The sequence below is a fragment of the Tachysurus vachellii genome, chromosome 26, assembly GCF_030014155.1.
Source record: "Tachysurus vachellii isolate PV-2020 chromosome 26, HZAU_Pvac_v1, whole genome shotgun sequence".
Taxonomy (NCBI): domain Eukaryota; kingdom Metazoa; phylum Chordata; class Actinopteri; order Siluriformes; family Bagridae; genus Tachysurus; species Tachysurus vachellii.
In genome coordinates, this window is record NC_083485.1 from 4963791 (window position 1) to 4983912 (window position 20122).

Sequence of the window (20122 nt, forward strand, 5' to 3'; positions counted from 1 at the left end):
CAAGGTTAAATAATGTCCGACATACTCCGTAGTTTGTGGTTTAAAATGTATGTGTTAAGGATGAAAATGAAAACATTTTCAGATTATTTTAGTCCAGCAGGTCGCCGCCGCCGCACAGGACCTGGGTGACTCGTCCATAGTCATAAACGGAGAGAAGTAGCGCCGGTTACGATGTTCTTCCGCAGTTCTGTTTATTAACTGCTAGAGCGTGAAACAAAAACAGCAGCGCGACAAATAAACTGCGTACCTGTGTAGTGCGGACGTGTGTCTCTGTTGTTAAAGTTTATCGATAATTTGATAGATGGCCATTTGTAAATAATTTACAGAAGATGAATTACATTTTGTTGTCCAAGTACCTGTTACTTTGTTCAATGACAACAAAGTTGAATCTAATCTAACCAATCTGATGACTGTTGATACAAAAGGAGGCACATGGAGTTAACGGTCAGGAAAACCAGCTAAGTGAAGAAGGTTTTGTGTTTGTTACAGGGGGCTGTCTGTGTGAACTCTTACAATTAAGCTGGTGTTCTGAAAAGGTCTAAAAAAATCTGGATTTTGGAGTTAGTTGAATCAATGTTAAAGTGATAAAGTTATTTTTCAATAGACATATTTTTTGTTTTTGTGTGAAAAGAGAGTGGGTGGTGGCAGTGGGGCTCATTGGGTGCTCAGCACCCCTAAAGCTCTGACCCTAGAATCGCCCCTGCCCTATGTCCTGTGAAACACGGTGGTGGCAGTGTCTGTTTTTTGCATGAAAACTGGTGGAATGACCTGAAGTGGGATGTGCACAGTGATTGCAATCTGGTGTCACATGAACTTGTATTTCATCCAGCCACAAACATTATACCATTGGAGGTCAATAGATCCTACTGGCTGGAATTGGGATCTAAGAGTGAACCGGGTCTTTACAAAAAGATTTTCTTTCTGAACATCTAGCTGCCTCTGCCAAGTTACAATTGGGTCGTGGTTGAATCAAGACATTGATCATGCATCAGTGTTCATCAAAATCAAGCTCCTGATGTAGTCCACACTGGAAACCTGTGGAGTAAGCTGAAAAGGAGAGACTGTAATGACAGGTTCGAGGACCCTGGAACATCTGGAACCATTCTGGATTAAAGAATGCTCTCCAGTTCCTCAAGCACTCATATCATGCATCACAGGAGATTTTAGTGTTATGTTGACAAAAGGTGGTGCAAATAATTCTGGAGATGATTTAATATCCATTCGGCTTCCTATGCAGCTTTTTTTTTTTTTTTTTTACAATTCACATTCTCATTTGTAATGTTCTTGTTTTCTTTTTCACTACTTCAGTTATCCTCAATACTTATTTGCATCCTAATTGTATTTTTATGCTGCGTCATTTCATTCAAATTACATTTGAACAATTGCATTTAGCGTATTATTTAACTTTTAGCATCTGAGAAAGCACAATTTGTTAGAGTACACAAATAAAGATAGCACACAAAATAACACCAGAACATCGGTCAATACGTGGACACTGCCTGGAAACGCGCACTGTAAATTTATATTTGCAGGATGGACTAAGTAAAAAATGAGCGTTTGTTGTGCAGGTGCACATAAAAACCTCCCCTACCAAGCTGGGTTATTATGGGCCCTGTATTGCACAGCAGGCTGTAGTAATGGGCCCACGCTCTCCAGTGCCATCAACTGAAGTGCTTCTAGAGCCAGCATTACCTTCTCTGCAGGTTCATTTTCAGACTGCAATTCAAATCGGACACATTGTCCATTGCTGTTTTTTGTTTCCTTTCTGGGTTGAGTTGGTGTTTGTGTTTTTTTTTGTTTTTTCAAAAAAATGTTTAGTCAGCTGACTGTTGATCAATGATGAGCCACGATGCACTTTACATAACATGACCTATTACTATTATTACTATTATTATTATTACTTTGATTGAAAGTACTTTGTCCCTAGTGTGTGATTGTGTGAGTGAATGAGAGTGTGTGTGTGCCCTGCGATGGGTTGGTCCGTCCAGGGTGTATCCTGCCTTGATGCCCGATGACGCCTGAGATAGGCACAGGCTCCCCGTGACCCGAGGTAGTTCAGATAAGCGGTAGAAGATGAATGAATGAATGATTGAAGCCCAGATGAACCAATAGTAATCTCATTAGCAGTGTACTATAAGGTTTTAGCCCCTATGTTCTTACTCCAGAGACATTTAAAGCATTACCAGCAATTTCGTCAGACAGCACCAGCGAGCTTCTAATGAAAGATGGACAAAAAATTAGGCACTAATGAAGCAAAGAAAATGGATTTGAAAGCTCGTCGAGTTACGTGCATTTAGTCATAGAGTGCTAGATGTTTTACAGCTACAGGTTTTCTTGTAATCATAATTTTCTGTATCACCATCTCACTATATCAAAGATTTATGGGTGTAATATTTTAAAAATTAATAGACCATTTGAGTTAGTACAAATTACTTCCATGCAATGCTGCACTCTTTCATTTAAATGGTAATGGTTACTTCTGTGAGTCTGGCTGTTAAGTCTAGCTGTAAAAAGAAAAAAAAAAATCTTTGAATTAAACCGTGTGTAACTCCTTTTGAAATCCTCGAGAGAGAAAAATATCCAAGCTAAAGGCTATGCGACGACATCGTAGCCGCCTTCCTCTGAATGTTTTTTGCTCAGAATCACATGCCGTTCTGTTGATAAGGATTGGAAGCAATCTCTTGGAAGCAACCTTTCAGCAGGCATCAGGTTATGTTACCTTGAACAGGCTTAACAAATAGTCGATAGGACACTATATATTCTGTGAAGCATGGTGGTGGTAGCAAAATTTCAATAGACCTGTTGGTCAGTGTCAGAAAACTGAAGCGAAGGATGAATGTCTTCTCTTGGGATGACCACTGAGAAGATCTCGGTTCTATAGAAAACTGGTGGAATGGCCTGGAGAGGGATGAGTGGGATGATGGTGCTTTCATTTTATTTTAATTTATTTTATTTTATTGTAAAATATAATCCAGCCCCAGAATTCACTGGTCTTGAATAAAATCTGGGTGTGTAAAGACCGCCCCAGTATTCAAGATAAGCCTTTAACAAGACTCTAATCTTATATATCGTCGCTGTCAGGCGGAATCCTCGTATTTCCAAAACCGTTATTTTTCAGGAAATGAAAAAAACGCTGTACCTTATCTGCAGTGCACAGGGTTTAGTCCGCGTTGCAGTGGATTGTCTTGCGCTAAATTCCTGTCCTCAGACGAGCACCAGAACTAGCGGGGGTCAAGATTTTTTTTTCTTTGACCCCAGTGTTTTGAAGACATTTACCTCAGAAGACGTGCTGATTCGTTGTGACTCTTCTTGAGGAGAAATATGCCGCGAAGCTCTCCCGCGGAGTGAGGAAGAGGTGGACAGTTGAAGTGTCCAATGGAGTTATGAGATTTGCGCTCAAGCTATTTTCAAGACTTTAGATTGGTTAATAACTTGTAAAAATAACAGACCCACGTGGGGACTGACCAATAGCATCGATATGTGAAAAAATATGAAATTGACCAAATTTGGACATACGAGGTTTCCACCCGACAGCGACGATATATATATATATTTGCAGCCTACAATTAAAAAAGGTACTACATACCGGAGACAACACAAGCCTAAATAGGTGCTAAAATTATCATGAACACTGCATCAACAACACCAGGAGAATCAGTATTAAATTACACTTACCCTCCAACAATCTTCTATTATCCTCCAACAATAATCAATAGAGTTGCAGTTCTAATGGCTGTTTTTTTTTTTCTTTTCTATTTTGTCATTGAACCCGGCTACAGTTTTTGCCAGGCTCTAAAAGGCCAGGGGTGTAATTGGCTCGTGGTGTACACTCCTGGCTTGAAGCATGCCTAGGGGCTCTCCAGAAGAAAAAAAAAAAACACAGATAATGGTCCTGCATAATGAAGTGTTAGCTAACAAGCTATCAATTGCTTGAATTGTGTTTGAGTCATAATGGTAATGAATTTTCCAGAATAGGACCAGTGACAGACATTTAATTAACCCTAAAACCTTAAAGCGCACAATAAGCTTCAGGAGTTACAAGAGGTAAAATTAGCCACTGAATGTTTGTACCAGTGGTTATTGTTGCATGCGAGAGGCTCGACGAGTGGTCCGTGCCTCACCAACCTGTCAAGGGCAAATGGGTGGCCATCACTCTTACTGTACCTTGACTTGCCTGCCTCAGGCATGTGTTGGACTCAAGTGAAGTGGGATGTTCCTATCCATGCCTTGATTCTTTATGTGACCTGCATTTAATGTGCTGGAAATGTAGGGTTTTACACGTTTCTGTTTACATGCAGCATATTCAGCAAGAGTTCAAGAATAATGGTGATCACAGATAATAATGTAGGGAAATCGGTGTGTCCGTCATTAGGTGGGATTTCTTTGTGCTTTGATTCGGGTCTCTCTGTAATTTATTAGGTGTTTTGTTTGTTTTGCCTGCAGAACATGCAGATTCCATGGAGACTTAATTAATGTCTTACTGATGTTGTTGGTGTTGGTGTTGTTTCTGTTGCATTCCTTTCGCAAGCCTTGATTATTCTTTCACTCAGCTGGGGCGTAATGAACAATCATTGTAGAAGTGATTACACGTGAAAAATATGTACACCCTTTGAAGATCTGGAATTTTTATCGGGCAAATCTACAAAGGTTCAGTGTAGAGCGTAATGCTTGCCTTTCAGGCAGGTTTCTCAGTAGAAGCACTTGGAAATTTGATCATGTAATGCAAAAGTGCATGGACTAACAACGCTAGCATTTGCTGGAGAATCTAGTATGTATAATCAGTACACGTACTTTCACAGAAAGAGGCAATTTGACTCACAATGTCAAACCACAGAAATTTAGGCAGACCCTTAGACAGCACTGAAGGTTTTACTCTCTTTCAAAAATAAAATCTGCCCCAAGTAACTAGTGTTCAAGAAAAAAAGGTGATGTGCAATTATTGTTACAGCCAGTGAGATTAATGATTTTAAAGATTCTGAAGCTTGTGGCCAGAAAACCACAAAGACACCCAAACGACAGCAGAGGGACGAGACTAGTATACAGTATTTGGTGATTTAATCTTAGTTATAATGTCATTTAGAATTAAGGGACATCCCAGTGGGCTTTTCTGAGCTTGTCTCAGTATATTTGGTCTGGCAGAAAGACAAATCATAGAGAGAGTCTGTAATTATAGAGAGACAGTGTCATGTGACCTGCATAGCAACAAGTGGTTATTCTCTCGATCCACTGAACCAGTCATTGTGCATTTAGCTTATATATTTTATTGATTGTTTATTTTAATTTCTCTTCTTCACGTTCACATTCAAATCCGACATAATTGTTATGGCCTTTGTAGCCATTCGCTTCTCTTGCCTCTCTTTTCAGATGGTGGCATCTGGGATTTGTTAAAGCAACAGTTCCACATGTGTTTTACGAGCCGTTCCCACAGGCTTCTGTTTTGTGGGTGTACCATGTTACTGTTTATTCTTTCCAGAAGGGAAATCAAACAGACGGCGTTCACTTCAACACACCCTACTGATTAATTAAAAACACTCATTCATTTTCTACCGCTTATCCGAACTACCTCGGGTCACGGGGAGCCTGTGCCTATCTCAGGTGTCATCGGGCATCAAGGCAGGATACACCCTGGACGGAGTGCCAACCCGATCAGGTGCCAACCTGATCATGTAGACATTTGGATTTGTGGCAGAAAAGATGTTTATTTAATGTCTCTATTTTAAACCAGCAGAAGGCAATTTACCCAGAGTGTATTTACCTTACCTGATCAGTGAACCACTCGGAGACCTCTGGGTAACTGACCTCCCTGTGAACTCTTGAATCCAACCTGATGTAAAAATCCGCCATTTTGCAAATGTTTCCGCTGTCTGGGAGAAAAATGCATTTTTAAAAGCTGCTTTTAGAAGAACATTGTTGTGCAGCACCATTCATCTACATGTACAGATACAGTTAAATTTTATCTCCACAATGCACAATTAGTAGTGTATTTAAATACTAGAAATATTTAAATAACACCTATATATAATTCATAGGATGGTATTCGATTTGAGACGAAAGAGCAAATCCTCTCATCCTACAGTATCTAGCATTAGCTGTTTAGCTAATGATAGATAGAATGAGATGATTTGCTCTTTCATCCGGTGCTCCATAACTGTGATTATTACACATAACAGTCATACTGACAAACAATAATATGTTATTTTATTCACATAAACCCTTATGTAATAATATGTCACAAATACTTTAACTGCGTCTCAAATTGCATGAACATTTCAGTGCTAATCCAATGCTCATTCTGAGCTATCCTAAACAATAAATGGTTTACAACCAGAGCCGATCGTGCCTATACGCTCACTACGCAAGTTGCGTAGGGCCCCCCAAATTACATAAGGCCCCGCCTCCCCCTGCCTCATTTTACAGCACGTGTTAATGTTTACTGTGTAGATGACCATATGAAGCGGAGCTATCCATCTGGCCATGAAAAGAGAAAAAAGAAACAAAATGAGAGTGAAACGCGAGAACATCAAGGCAGGATACACCCTGGACGGAGTGCCAACCCATCGCAGGGCACACACACACACTACGGACAATTTTCCAGAGATGCCAATCAACCTACCATGCATGTCTTTGGACCGGGGGAGGAAACCGGAGTACCCGGAGGAACCCCCGAGGCACGAGGAGAACATGCAAACTCCACACACACAAGGCGGAGGCGGGAATCGAACCCCAACCCTGGAGGTGTGAGGCAAACGTGCTAACCACTAAGCCAACGTGCGCCCCGTCAGCAAGAGCAAATAACAGTAAAGTTAAGTTGATGTGATTCTGTCTCTAGTCTCTATCTGACTAGCTAAATTAGCTGTGTAGTGCTGCCAGTGCAAGTGTGAATGTGTGGCAAATGGTTTACATGGCTCACAGGTCAGGTAGGAGGGCCCCTTAGCAGGATTTTGCCCCTGGCGCCAGGGAGGTCAGGATCGGCTCTGTTTACAACATAAAGGAATTACTTACCATTAGCTAGCTAGTTATAGTCATGGTTGTCTTGTGTGTTCTCTTGTTATTTTATTACCTAATCTGTATACTTTGCTGTTTAGGCAGTCAAAAAGGTTTGGCAGAAAACCATAATGTGTGGTTACGCAGGTTAAAACTGTAACCGTGATATTAAAGGGCCCTCGTTGCTCACGTCTAATATAACTGAGTTTGAAATGCAATAATGTGGGGGGAAAACCCTCAACACTTCTTTTGCTAACATTTAACTACCACTAAGTTATCAAGCTTCTCAACTGGCTAACAAACAAATAAAATCTCAGGCTCCTGATTGGTTGCTAGCTTTTACTGGTCACCATGTAGCTGGAATTCTTGCATTCCCAAAGTGTTGATGTTTAACGTACCTGAATCTCTGCACTGTCTCTCTAAATGTGTTATGATTTCTACGAGGCCTTGGACCCTTTAGATCACTGTTAGTAATTTATGAAGCATGACAGCAAATGGAGATGAACGGACAAACAATTAGGTCCATTAAAATCTATGCTAGACAAATAGCACACAGAACTCTTCCATTCCTTCTTAAGATGCCAGTCCTCATGTGCGAGCTCAAGCTGTCATTTAATCTTTTAGAATGACAGAAGTTCAGTGTTATAGTTTATTTCTGAAAGGTTATTAGGACCTATTGTTACACAAATTAATGAGTGGATTAATTCATTATTTAATACAGTTTCTCCTTTGTCTCTCTAATGACGTGTAACGGCTGCTAATTGGTAGAAGCATGAGTAGGCCAATATACTGTCCACCATTTGAGCCAAATGTGTTACTCCAAATAACCCACCTATAAACCAATAAACTTCAATCCTTCTGCTTGTAAATCCCCCCCAAACACACACACACACACACAAACACACACAAACACCGTCCCGGCATATCCTCTCAAGCTTGATCAGATTGCCATTCCTCTTTTCCAGTAGATATTCCATGTGGGTTTTGACGGTGCCATTCAAGGACACTCATGGACTCAGGGACCAAGTCACTCCCAAGCCATTATCCTAGCTGTATTGAAGTTGTTGTTTGTTCGAAGTTTGTGTATTCTGGGGCAGAGGTTTTCAGTTGTAGGTCTCTACAAGCTTTGCCTACTGGGATTTGAACAGTTTCTCCCATTCAAGCTCTGTCAGATAGTATATGAGAGCATGTATATGAGACTATTCATTAGCCATTTCTGAGTCTCTCCACAGAGCCTGGGATTTGTTGATGCCACTCAAGGACAAAGACTTGCTCCAAGCCACTCCAGCCTTGTCTTTGAATGAATTAAATGAAATAAAATAAAATTGGGGCATAGAGGCCTTTATTATCGCCCCACATATATTACATCACAGTGGAATTCTTTTCTTCACACATCCCAACTGAGTAGGTTGGAGTCGGGGTACAAGGGCAGCTATGACACAGTGCCCCTGGAGCAGGGAGGGTTAAGGGCCTTGCTCAAATGCACAACAGTGGTGACTTTGCAGTGCTGGGGCTTCAACCATGACATTCCAATCAACAACTCAGAGCCATAACTATTTGAGCCACCACTTGCTGTTGTCAGTCTGATGTTGTGTACATTCTGGGTCAAGCAGTTTTCTGAATTTATCATTCCATCAGTTCTGACCAGTCTTCTGTCCACCATACGTCTAATAATCAGTAACCCCAGAGCATAATGCTTTCACCACTGTGCTCCACTGTATGCTTGGTATTACCGGTTAATGAGCAGTACCTGATTCTTCTGTAATGATTTGTCTCACTAGACCAGCATGTTTGAATTACAACTTGCAAGGCTTTAGAAATTGTTTTATAGATTTGCCTTTATTTTATATTTTTATGTCTCAACACAGTTTGATCCCAGATGTCTGTTGTGAGCTTCCAGCTCTTCATGCTCTTCATGGTTGGTTTTAGGTCTAGCAGGCAGTGTTAATTGTCGGAACCTATACCCCAGTGTGTGCCACCAGAAAATAGTAGCTCTGTGGTTAAGATGTTGGACTACTGATTCCGAGAATGACTCCCAAGACCACCAAGATGCCACGGCTGGGCCCTTGGACAAGCCCCGTAATCCTCAATCTTCCAATGCTGTGTCCCAAAATATTCAAAGCAGAGATGGCTGGACATGAGCTCAAGTTGCAGTGTATCATCCGAGGGTCTAAATGGAATATTTTCACCTTATTTAAGTTGGCAGAAATATCAGAAACATTCTTAAATTAATGGACAAAAAAAAAAAGTTTAATCCATTTTAAATTGCATATATAATATAACACAGTCTGTACCCACTGTGGTTCCCCCAAGCAAAAACCTATTATTATTATTATTATTATTATTATTAAAATTCCCACATTTTAGCATTTTACAAGCACGTCTTCTTCACCTTTTTGTGCATTTAAATGCTACCCTTCAAAATGTCCATTACAAAAGCATCATTCTGCAAATCTCTTAAAATTCTTGCACACTGTCACCTCCTCGGCTCTAGTCCACGATTGTTCCTTGCAGACTGAAAAAAAAACAGTTTGTGTCTGCCATGCTTTGCACAGAAATGTCACCACTCATGAACTTTCCTGCGCACACTGTCTCTGATCCACGTCTCCCTGTGAATGTCTGGAGTCTCGGAGTGACATTTGCAAAGTTCCACCATCCAACATGCAGCCATCTATTTCATCTTGCTGTTATTTCAGCTCAGATTCAATTACTGACGATGTCGTGAAAGCGTCGTTACGGAGCGATGAAAAAGCATGCCGTGAACCGGAGGAGATTCACGTGTGTGTGTGTGTGTGTGTGTGTGTGTGTGTGTGTTTGTGTGCACGTTCAGTGAAAAGATGAAAAACAGTGGGAGGACGAAGAATGTAAGAGATGCCAAATGAGGCAAGGGAATACACTGCCATCTTCAGTTTTCAGACACTGCTGTAGAAGTAAGTAATAAAACACTTCAGGTTTGCGCTGCTGTAGGAAAACAATCAAACACTGGAGATTCCTTCCATCTCCTTACAAAATATCAAGATTTTGATATCATGTGCTTTTATATGAATCATATATACATTTTTATACGTATGTATTATATGTTCTGGGGGCACGGTGGCTTACTGGTTAGCGCGTTCGCCTCACACCTCCAGGGTCGGGGTTCGATTCCTGCCTCCGCCTTGTGTGTGTGGAGTTTGCATGTTCTCCCCGTGCCTCGGGGGTTTCCTCCGGGTACTCCGGTTTCCTCCCCCCGGTCCAAAGACATGCATGGTAGGTTGATTGGCATCTCTGGAAAATTGTCCCTAGTGTGTGATTGCGTGAGTGAATGAGAGTGTGTGTGTGCCCTGCGATGGGTTGGCACTCCGTCCAGGGTGTATCCTGCCTTGATGCCCGATGACGCCTGAGATAGGCACAGGCTCCCCGTGACCCGAGATAGTTCGGATAAGCGGTAGAAAATGAATTATATGTTCTGTTTATTAGATAACTCTATTTAATTCTCTCAGACTTTCTGGTTGTATTCGAGTCAGCAGATTCTGTGAGCTGATTCGAAACCAAAATCGAACCAAAATACAGTTCAGGTTTAGTTTTCCCTCCAATCCACACGCGCACACGTTAAACATCTATAAGAAATCAAACAGGAAGAAGAAATAGATTCCTGTTCCGATTGGTCGTAAGATGGAACATTTGTTTCCAGAACCTGGTATTTTATTAAGAGAATTTGTGACTTTCACAACAAAGCTATGACAATATGAATCTTTCTAATCCACACTGTACGTCATACTATCACTCCATCAAACATCTTTATCTCTGTGCTAATATTCATCTTTCTACTCCAACATTATTCGCATCCTCCAACCGTTACGTTACGCGCGGCTCTGCTGTTCATTTTAATATTGAAGAATGTGCCGTGTTCCGCGTGGCATTTCATCTACTCCAAAACTCCATTGCTCTTCATTTGTTTTCTCAGTCAGCACAGTAAATGTGTTCTGGATAAATGTAGATTAAGTTTTGTAAAACGAGGAAAAAGAATTGTAGGAAGAACTTATTTTTTCATCTCTGAAAAATCCTCCAGAAGGAAATACACAGATAGGATGAAAATTAATGAGTTGTTTGTTGTTGTTGTTGTTGTTGTTGTTGTTTTCCCCACAAAATTACAGGCAGGTGCACTGGCAAGGTGGCTTAAGGAATTTAATTGGCCTGAATTACCTTCTCACACTTTTGTTTTCATATACATACCTGCAAACTAGTCTCTTTTCGGCGAAATTTGTCGTTTTTAATCAAAATATGTCATTTGTGTGAATCGTGTAGATCTTCTTTCAGCTGCGTCCAAAACCGCTTACTTCCATCCAATAATTAGGCGAAGTAGTGCTTACGCGGCGGTTTTGGACGCAGCGTAGTATACCATCTATCAAGCTGATGCCTCGCGTCTCTACTTCTAATGACTTTTTATGGCGGATGGCAAACCAACTTTTGGTGCATTCACCGCCACCAACTGGACTGGAGTGTGAAGCACTAGTAAGCAGATGACGCCTCACGTCTCGATCATCCTCGCGTCTTTTGACCAATCAGCATTCAGAAGCAAGATAAGGCAATCACCTATTTCGTCCCTCACTTCAAGCCGCAGAGGACGAACAAAAAGCAATAAAGAGACACATTGCTAAACAACGAAAACGGCCACTTGAAAGGCTTGTGGCGGCCAAAAAACAAAAGAAATAGCAATATTTGTGTTCATCAATTTATTATGGTTCCAAGGCACTCAAATTGTACAGAGAAAAATTATTTCCAAGAAATTTTTGGTAAAAATAGGATTAATAAAACTGCTTTTTTCACTTGAAGCAAATGTTGTCTTTTCCCTTTATGTTCTTGTCAGAGTGCTTCATTTTAAGTTCTCATTTTTTCTTGGGGGGGGGGGGGGTATTTCGAACCTTGTCACCTTTTTCACCTCTTGTGAGTTTGCAGGTATGCATATATTTCTTCACATTTATATATTTATTCCCACCTTCCTTTCTCCTCACTTGTTATTGCATTTAAAGGTGGGGTCTCCATTGTTTGAAAGCCAATGTTGACATTTGAAATCACCAAAACAAACACGCCCCTAACCCAAATGGGTCCCACCCCTGTTTTGATAGCTCCGCCCCACACATACACCAGACAAGTATAACCGATGTACAACCCAGACGAGTATTAATGCGGAACCTGTTGGGGCAGCTGACCGAGGGTATATTTATATCAATAAATGAACTCAATGAGTAATACTACGGTAATACAAATGTGTTTTTGTAGTACTGTGTGTTGTACCGTGAAAGGTTTAACTCCGTTTCACGCGGAAGATGTTCAGTTCTCTCCAGCGCTGGAAAACTGATCCTATATTAACACGTCCTACTTCTTACCTTATCGTAAGCCTTTCTTCGCGTTCTTTCTTTGTTTTTATCCTCCATGTCAATGTTAAAAACGTTTTCTGCTAATGTCACACAACATTCTCTCCGCCCATATTGACAAGACACGCCCCTTTCTGCTCATTGGCTACATGTTAGTTTTTTTGTGTTTTGTTTGGCGGCCCGACTCAGTTTTCTGAAGCATTTCTCAAACAACGGAGACCCCACCTTTAAACGTCCTTTAACACGTATAGTCGCCATTATGACCCCGGCTGTACACCTTCATGAATACGACGAGTGTTTTGTTTGCTAGATGATGATTTGTTTAACTCTTTTTGATCTGAAATGTAATCATGTGACTTAATGCAGCACATTTGATTCCTGTAAACTATAAATTCCAGCGTGTGTATATATACGTGTGTGTGTGTGTGATTTTATATTGATTTGATTTTTTTTACTGCGTCAGTGAAAGGGCATAGCGTGCAGGAATGTACCACTTGTTGCACTTGATTTTTCAGGCAGCTTGTTGTGTCTGCGAAGGGATGATGCTGCTGTTAGTCTAGAGGAATGGAGAGTATGCTCTGGCTCCTTCGCCCCTCCCTTTCTTTCTATCTGTTTGTCCCTCTCTCTCTCTCTTTCTCTCTCTGGCAGATGGAAGGACTAATAGCATAATTAAGTAGCCTCACCGGTGGTTCCTGTTTATCGCCTGGTTGCTAAGCACTGACATCAGCCAATCCGTCCTCCTCTCTCTCTCTCTCTCTCGCTCTCTCTCTCTCTCTCACTTACTCTAATCCTGTCCCCTCCCTCTCTCATTTATTCTCTCTCTCTCTCTCTCTCTCTCTCTCTCTCTCTCTCTCTCTCTCTCACACTACCTCTGTCTCCTCCTCTGTCTCTCTCCACTTATTCCAGTGGCTGGCGCTCAGACAGCCTCAGTGCGTTTTGTAGCGCTTTGAGGCAGAGCTCTGAGGCAGACGGCATGCTTACAGCTCGCAGTACCACTCCGCTGGCACTCTCCATGTAGTTGCAACTGCTTACACTTAGCTCTTTCTCTCTCTTACACACACACACTCACACACACATCGGGCTCGTTCATCTCCTCAAGGGTATTTATTTCCTTTCCTCAGATAGACAAGCAAGGTGGACATTTTTGTAACTTTTTTTTATTTTAAGACTTTTCTGCTTTGCCGATCTCTACACCTGCCCCGCCTCCTGGGGGGCGTCGCCCGCACGGCCGCATGCATGACACAGCGTCGAGGCGAAAAGCCCACCATCAGCATCCAGGAGCACATGGCTATTGACGTGTGCCCGGGCCCCATCCAGCCCATCAAGCAGATCTCTGACTATTTCCCCCGCTACCCGCGGGGTTTCCCTCCCACAGCCGCCCCGGTCCTGAGGCGCACCGGTTCACTGCGCTCATCCTCCTCGTCCTCGTCTTCCGCCCCGGCCGCCACCTCCTCTGCCGGTGAGACGGGGCGAGAAAAGAACGACGACGGCGATGGAGACGGAGACGACGACCTGGACCGGGCCTTCAGCACCACCTGCGCCCCTGCCTTCGCCACTGCCTCTGCCTCCGCCTTTCCTCCGCCCAGCAGGAAGGAAGAAGAACCCGATATGGAGGGCTACGACTCAGACGACTCCAGTGAGTACTGACTGGCTGACTGTTCTGTTTGTATTTGTGTTGACATTCTCTCCTGTTGCTCATTTCTTGTATAATTTTAGATTTTCCAGTTCCTTGATTAGCACTCCTCCATCTGTTGATTCTTTCTTTAGTTCTCTCTCTCTCTCTCTCTCTCTACTCCAATATACATTTTCGTGCTTCTTCCTGGTTTTCTCTCTTTCTCAATCCCATCTCTCTCTTAACACACAGTAGTATGTGATATCGATTTTCATTTTTTTTTTTTTTTGCTCTGATAGTCCTCATATTCCCATCTCTCTCCCTCTCTCTCTCTCTCTCTCTCTCTCTCTCAATCATTCCTGTCTCCTGCGCTGTTTTTTTTTTCTTAGTCTACTCCATCCACAAAGACAACTGTTGCATCACCGTCCCTCTGCGTTTTCTTCTCACACTTCTCCCACTTCCCCCCCTTTTCCGTTATTTCCCAGTCATACCTTTTTTTTGTGAACACACAGCAATCGTTCTTGTTTTTAATTAGCCCTGATGACTCACACTCCTGCAAAGCTCCACTTGAGCTTCTGCTTGTTGAGCGGAGTAGAAAGTGTCCGTACCGGCCCAACGAAACGGTGGGCGTGCAAGCTTTACATACAGACGCTTTTTACACCAATGCGACGCCATCGGATGTGCTGCGGCACATACAAGTCTTACTTCTCGCTATAGTGCATCTGTGGGGTTGCTGCTTGTAGAGGGCCAAATCTCAGCATAAAAGCTGTTGTCAGTGATCAGATGAACAGATGACAAAATATTCCACAACATGGCCTTTCAGTTCCAGGCCTAGTCTTATGGTATCATACAGTATAAGATCTATCGTTCCTTTAGAACCAGAAAACATTATATGCGACTGCCGCAAGCAAAAATCGCACATTACTGTATACGTGACTCCATACTCAGCGCTCACTGACGTGAACTGCTCTCAATGTTATTCCCAATTCGTTATGTGCGATTTTTAATGATCATACTTGTTGGTATGGAGCTACACTTTCAGGTCAGCCAGTGTGAAATGTTTCATCAGCTTATTTGTACATTTGTTTGCAGTCATTAAAGGTGATGAACGTTGTGATCACTGCCATCTATTCATTGCCGTGACATCACTCTATGTTGAAGTCATATATCGTCGTATCACCTGCATTCGGATGTTGGTACGGTTGCATACAAGTAAATAAACATATTAGTCTGACACCTCTTACTCTGTATGTGATGATATACCGCTAACCTCATCAACATGCAACCACCAGCCTGACCGAAGACATGCATGAGATTTTCGCTACGGGTGAAAAACGTGTGTTCTGTTGATTACAGTAATAAATATGAATTGCTCTTACGAGGCCGGTGCAGCTTGTGCAGGCCACTAAATCAAATCAAATCAGATTAGCCCCAGAAGCTGCCATCCTCCAACTGCATGCTGTCTTTCATTTGGTGTATATGTTTGAGCATGCTCAGGGGAAAAATGTGTGTGTGTGTGTGTGTGTGTGTGTGTGTGTGCGCTACATGTCCATGACAGAGCTCACTAGATTAGAGATCAGCAGCAAATTTCCTTTAATTGTCACCTTTATTAAGCTCACATTCGCCGCACATTAACACGAAAAATCTCCCCACTCACCAGCACACACCTACTGATTCCCTCTGATTCACGGTTCACCTATTAGCAGCCGAGCAGACGGACGAATCCGGAGCTGCTCTGTGATATACATGTATGTATATGTCAAGACAAATAAACCCATTACACACATATCCAAGGCCCACGTGGCTTTGAAAACGGAGCTTCTCCGAAAGCAAGCCACCACTGAGAGATGTGGGTAATGCAACAGATGGATTTCGGAGTGATTTCCTTCCAAACATTTGGCGCCCAGCAGCTCTTCTGTCGACAAACCGTTTTACAGACTACAGGAGATCACTGCTGTTTCAACCACCAATTGCAGTACAGACAGTAATACGGTGAGAGAGGAAAAAAAAGTCATGGTCTTTCAGATGCAGTGCAAATTAACAAATTAAACACGATTAATTAACCAGATGGAAGAGTCACTCGATGAAGCTCTAATTTGTCCCCGAGGGAAAGCTCTGTATTGTTAAACTGCAATGTTACTACAAGATGATGGCAATAAATTAGCATTTGCACTGTCTAGCATTCGGGTGAGATGGAAAATACCATTTAAATATTTAGAAAACTTTATCAGGTGAAAAAATCAGTTTTGGACAATCAACATTTGCGTAAGTGCTGAATACTAAGAATACTAACTTGCGTTCTCTGGAAGCCCCGCCCCCAGTTTGTGGACACCTGACCATCAGACCCATATGTGCTTTAGTCCCTGTTACGTCCCAGCTAATCTAGGGTTGGGGGAACGAGTAACAGAATAAAAATGGTGTGATGTGTGGAGTCAGCAAGGTTCAATTCCCAACCCCAGGGCTTTTAACAAAGACCAAAATGCAAGTCAATATCAAAAACAAGTTCTTTTATTGTACAAATGTGGGAGGATTTCAAGGCTTCAAGAGGGGGCAAGGCCAAAATAACAAACATAAACCCTCTAACTATTAGAAGGAAATGAACTAAACTACAAAAGACAAAACAAAACAAAATGTACAATACTAAACTAACTCCTTAACTAGCTTAAACAAGAGAAAACAACATGTGAAAGAAAATGGCACCCACCTCTCTACAAATCCCTTCCCAAAGAATTACCAACAAAATTAATAGGTCAAGAAATAACAAAAGTATGTACAAACGAGTTAACTTACAAAGAAAAATGGGTTCTTTTAGAATAGGCAACCTGTACAACAAGATGGTTAACACAAGGTTAACACATGGTTTTTAGGGTTGAGGAAAAGAAGCCTCACAACACAGCCTCTTCCTCACCCCCATCAGTTCACCAATCATTGGGGTCAGGTGGTACCTATTACTTCCTGCTTGGGAGAAGTAGAGAGAGGAAGAAAGGGGAAAAACATAAAAAGCATACATCCTTGGACGCAACAGTCCCCCTTTGCTGTCAGTATAACCACCACTACATGCTGGAGCATGGCTTTGAGGAATTGTGAATTGGTGTCAGGTGAGGAGGTCTGGAGAGCAGTTAGGGTTCTAGTTCTTCCCAATGGGTTCAATAGGGTTAAGTAAGGAAGTCAGGGCTTTGTGCAGGACACTAAAGGTCTTTTACTCCAAACTTGCCAAGCCATGTCTTCTTGGATAAAGCTAGAATACTGTTAAATCTACAGTAAGCAAAGATGTTCTAAATATCTAAAGCCTAGGATAGGACCACATATGGATTTGAAGGTCAGGGGTGCACATACTTTTGACTCACCAAAAATGGTCACAAATTGTAGCTTGTTTGGTGGAATTAAAATCAAAATGCTGATGAAAAGCGGCAGAGATCGAAAACACTGTTTGCTTTGCTCTCCTGCACTAGCCAACACTTGAATCAGAGCCAAGGGATCAAAATTAGCCACGTTCTGAAGGTGGGAGGGACGTGATTACTTTCTCCTGTCTGTCACAACAACACCAGCCAATCATTGGCTTGAGAAAACTGGAATGGGGAAACATCTGATACATTCATTCATTCATTTTCTACCGCTTATCCGAACTACCTCGGGTCACGGGGAGCCTGTGCCTATCTCAGGCGTCATTGGACATCAAGGCAGGATACACCCTGGACGGAGTGCCAACCCATCACAGGGCACACACACACACACTCATTCACTCACACTCACGCAATCACACACTACGGACAATTTTCCAGAGATGCCAATCAACCTACCATGCATGTCTTTGGACCGGGGGAGGAAACCGGAGTACCCGGAGGAAACCCCGAGGCACAGGGAGAACATGCAGACTCCACACACACAAGGCGGAAGCGGGAATTGAACCCCCAACCCTGGAGGTGTGAGGCAAACGTGCTAACCACTAAGCCACCGTGACCCCCACATCTGATACAATATGTTTGTTATTACCATTGAAACCTTTGCAATCCTTAATGATATACAGGCATTTAGACATTTACACCAAAGGAAGATTTGTGGGTTCGAGAGAGAAAACATACAGCTGTAAGGATTGCTCACGTGAGACAGAATTGATGGCTTCCTCCTGTGTCTCACACACAAGCTAAACATGATTTCAGCTTCAGTGTTTTAACGATCCCTCTCATAGTTAAGTCCAGAAACATTATTTTTAATAATCTTTATCAGTTCAATGGATCAGTCATTTCTGATCATTGTCTTAACAGGTATAAGTTCCTCTCTAAAAACGAACAGAACCCCCAAAGCGTAGCCTTTTCCAATCTGCTTTTTGTCAACGTGGAGTTTAATAGATCTGGAAAAGCAACACCAACCCCCCTCCAACCCCTGCATGCTCCAATCAAACTGTATCTGATCACAAGTTTACTAATTAAGAGCTTATCCTGTACCACAGCGAGGGCTTCATGTGATCTCACTAAGCTCCCGGATCTTTCAGCTACTCGGCAGGCACGCAACGTTCCCCAATCTCAGGATCATGGAATCTGCGGCTGCCTGCTAGCTGTAATCATTACTGACGGATTAAAGCTCTCCATAACGACGTTCTGTCATATTCGTCTCATAGAGATCGATGTACATTTGTGTGTGTTTGTGTATGAGACATTGTCCATGGCTGAGACTTTATCGTCACTGTTATGAGCAGAGTGACATGCTGTGAGTACTAATCTAAAGGAGGGAAGATTATAACCCAGGCCAGACAGAGTTCATTTCGTGTTTGATTATTCGATTTATTTGTGGATTTTACATTTTTATTCGATAGCTTGTTTACACTTTTATTTGATAGTATGTTTATAATTAATAAACATCCATACAGGGTGATGCACATGTGATGGATGTTTAACGGATGTCATGCAATTTCAATATAAGTGTCATGGAATCTTCATGGACATTTGATGGACATTAGGTGGAAGTATGACGAAAGTGTGATGGACATGTGATGGACGTTTGAAGGAAGTGAGATGGACGTTTGAAGGAAGTGTGATGGACGATTAAAGGGAGTGTGATGGACGATTTGAAGGAAGTGTGATGGACGATTTGAAGGAAGTGTGATGGACGATTTGAAGGAAGTGTGATGGACGTTTGAAGGAAGTGAGATGGACGTTTGAAGGAAGTGTGATGGACGTTTTAAGGGAGTGTGATGGACGTTTGAAGGAAGTGTGATGGACGATTTGAAGGAAGTGTGATGGACGTTTGAAGGAAGTGTGATGGACGTTTGAAGGAAGTGTGATGGACGTTTTAAGGAAGTGTGATGGACGTTTTAGGGAAGTGAGATGGACGTTTTAAGGAAGTGAGATGGACGTTTTAAGGAAGTGTGATGGACGTTTTAAGGAAGTGTGATGGACGAGTTGAAGGAAGTGTGATGGACGTTTTAAGGAAGTGTGATGGACGTTTTAAGGAAGTGTGATGGACGAGTTGAAGGAAGTGTGATGGACGTTTGAAGGAAGTGTGATGGACGTTTGAAGGAAGTGTGATGGATGTTTTAAGGAAGTGTGATGGACGTTTTAGGGAAGTGTGATGGACGTTTGAAGGAAGTGTGATGGACGTTTGAAGGAAGTGTGATGGACGTTTTAGGGAAGTGTGATGGACGTTTTAAGGCAGTGTGATGGACGATTTGAAGGCAGTGTGATGGACGTTTGAAGGAAGTGTGATGGACGTTTGAAGGAAGTGTGATGGACGTTTGAAGGAAGTGTGAAGGATGTTTGTTCACAACTGAACATATCTTTCACATGCATGATGCAGAAGTGTCTGTTGGCCAACAAGTTCTGGACTTACAGTATTATGACCCCAAATGGACATTTAGGTATTTTCCATGCCCAAATATTTTAAAATGTTACTGGATTAGTAAGATAAACAACTAAAAACTAAACAGTTCTTGCATTGATATACTAGACTAATAGGAAGTGTCCTTCTGGTTTTCCCCTTAATCGAAAATAAACACAAAGACAAAATAAACACAAGTGGTTAGTAATGCTGGGAAAGTTATTTGGATGTCATATTATTAATGTATTATTTTAATGAATATTTCTGGTTGACTGGTTCATTCACATCCAGCGTTGTAGAGGGATGCGTTTCTCAAGCAGCTGGAGATAGTCACGTAGGCTTAGTCTTTATCTTT

General features: G+C 42.1%; 1 protein-coding gene across 3 annotated transcripts in view; it reads left to right on the forward strand.

Annotated features, from left to right (window-relative positions):
* The window catches only part of doc2b (double C2-like domains, beta), a 132445-nt gene that overhangs the window by 57619 nt on the left and 54704 nt on the right, over positions 1–20122 (forward strand). For 2 of the 3 annotated variants that reach the window (XM_060862930.1, XM_060862931.1), the window contains exon 9: positions 13717–13977. In XM_060862930.1, the coding sequence (XP_060718913.1) occupies positions 13717–13977 (261 nt within the window). Of the gene's footprint in view, positions 1–13274; positions 13978–20122 lie in introns of those variants that run through there. The other variant, XM_060862932.1, reaches the window with a different exon arrangement.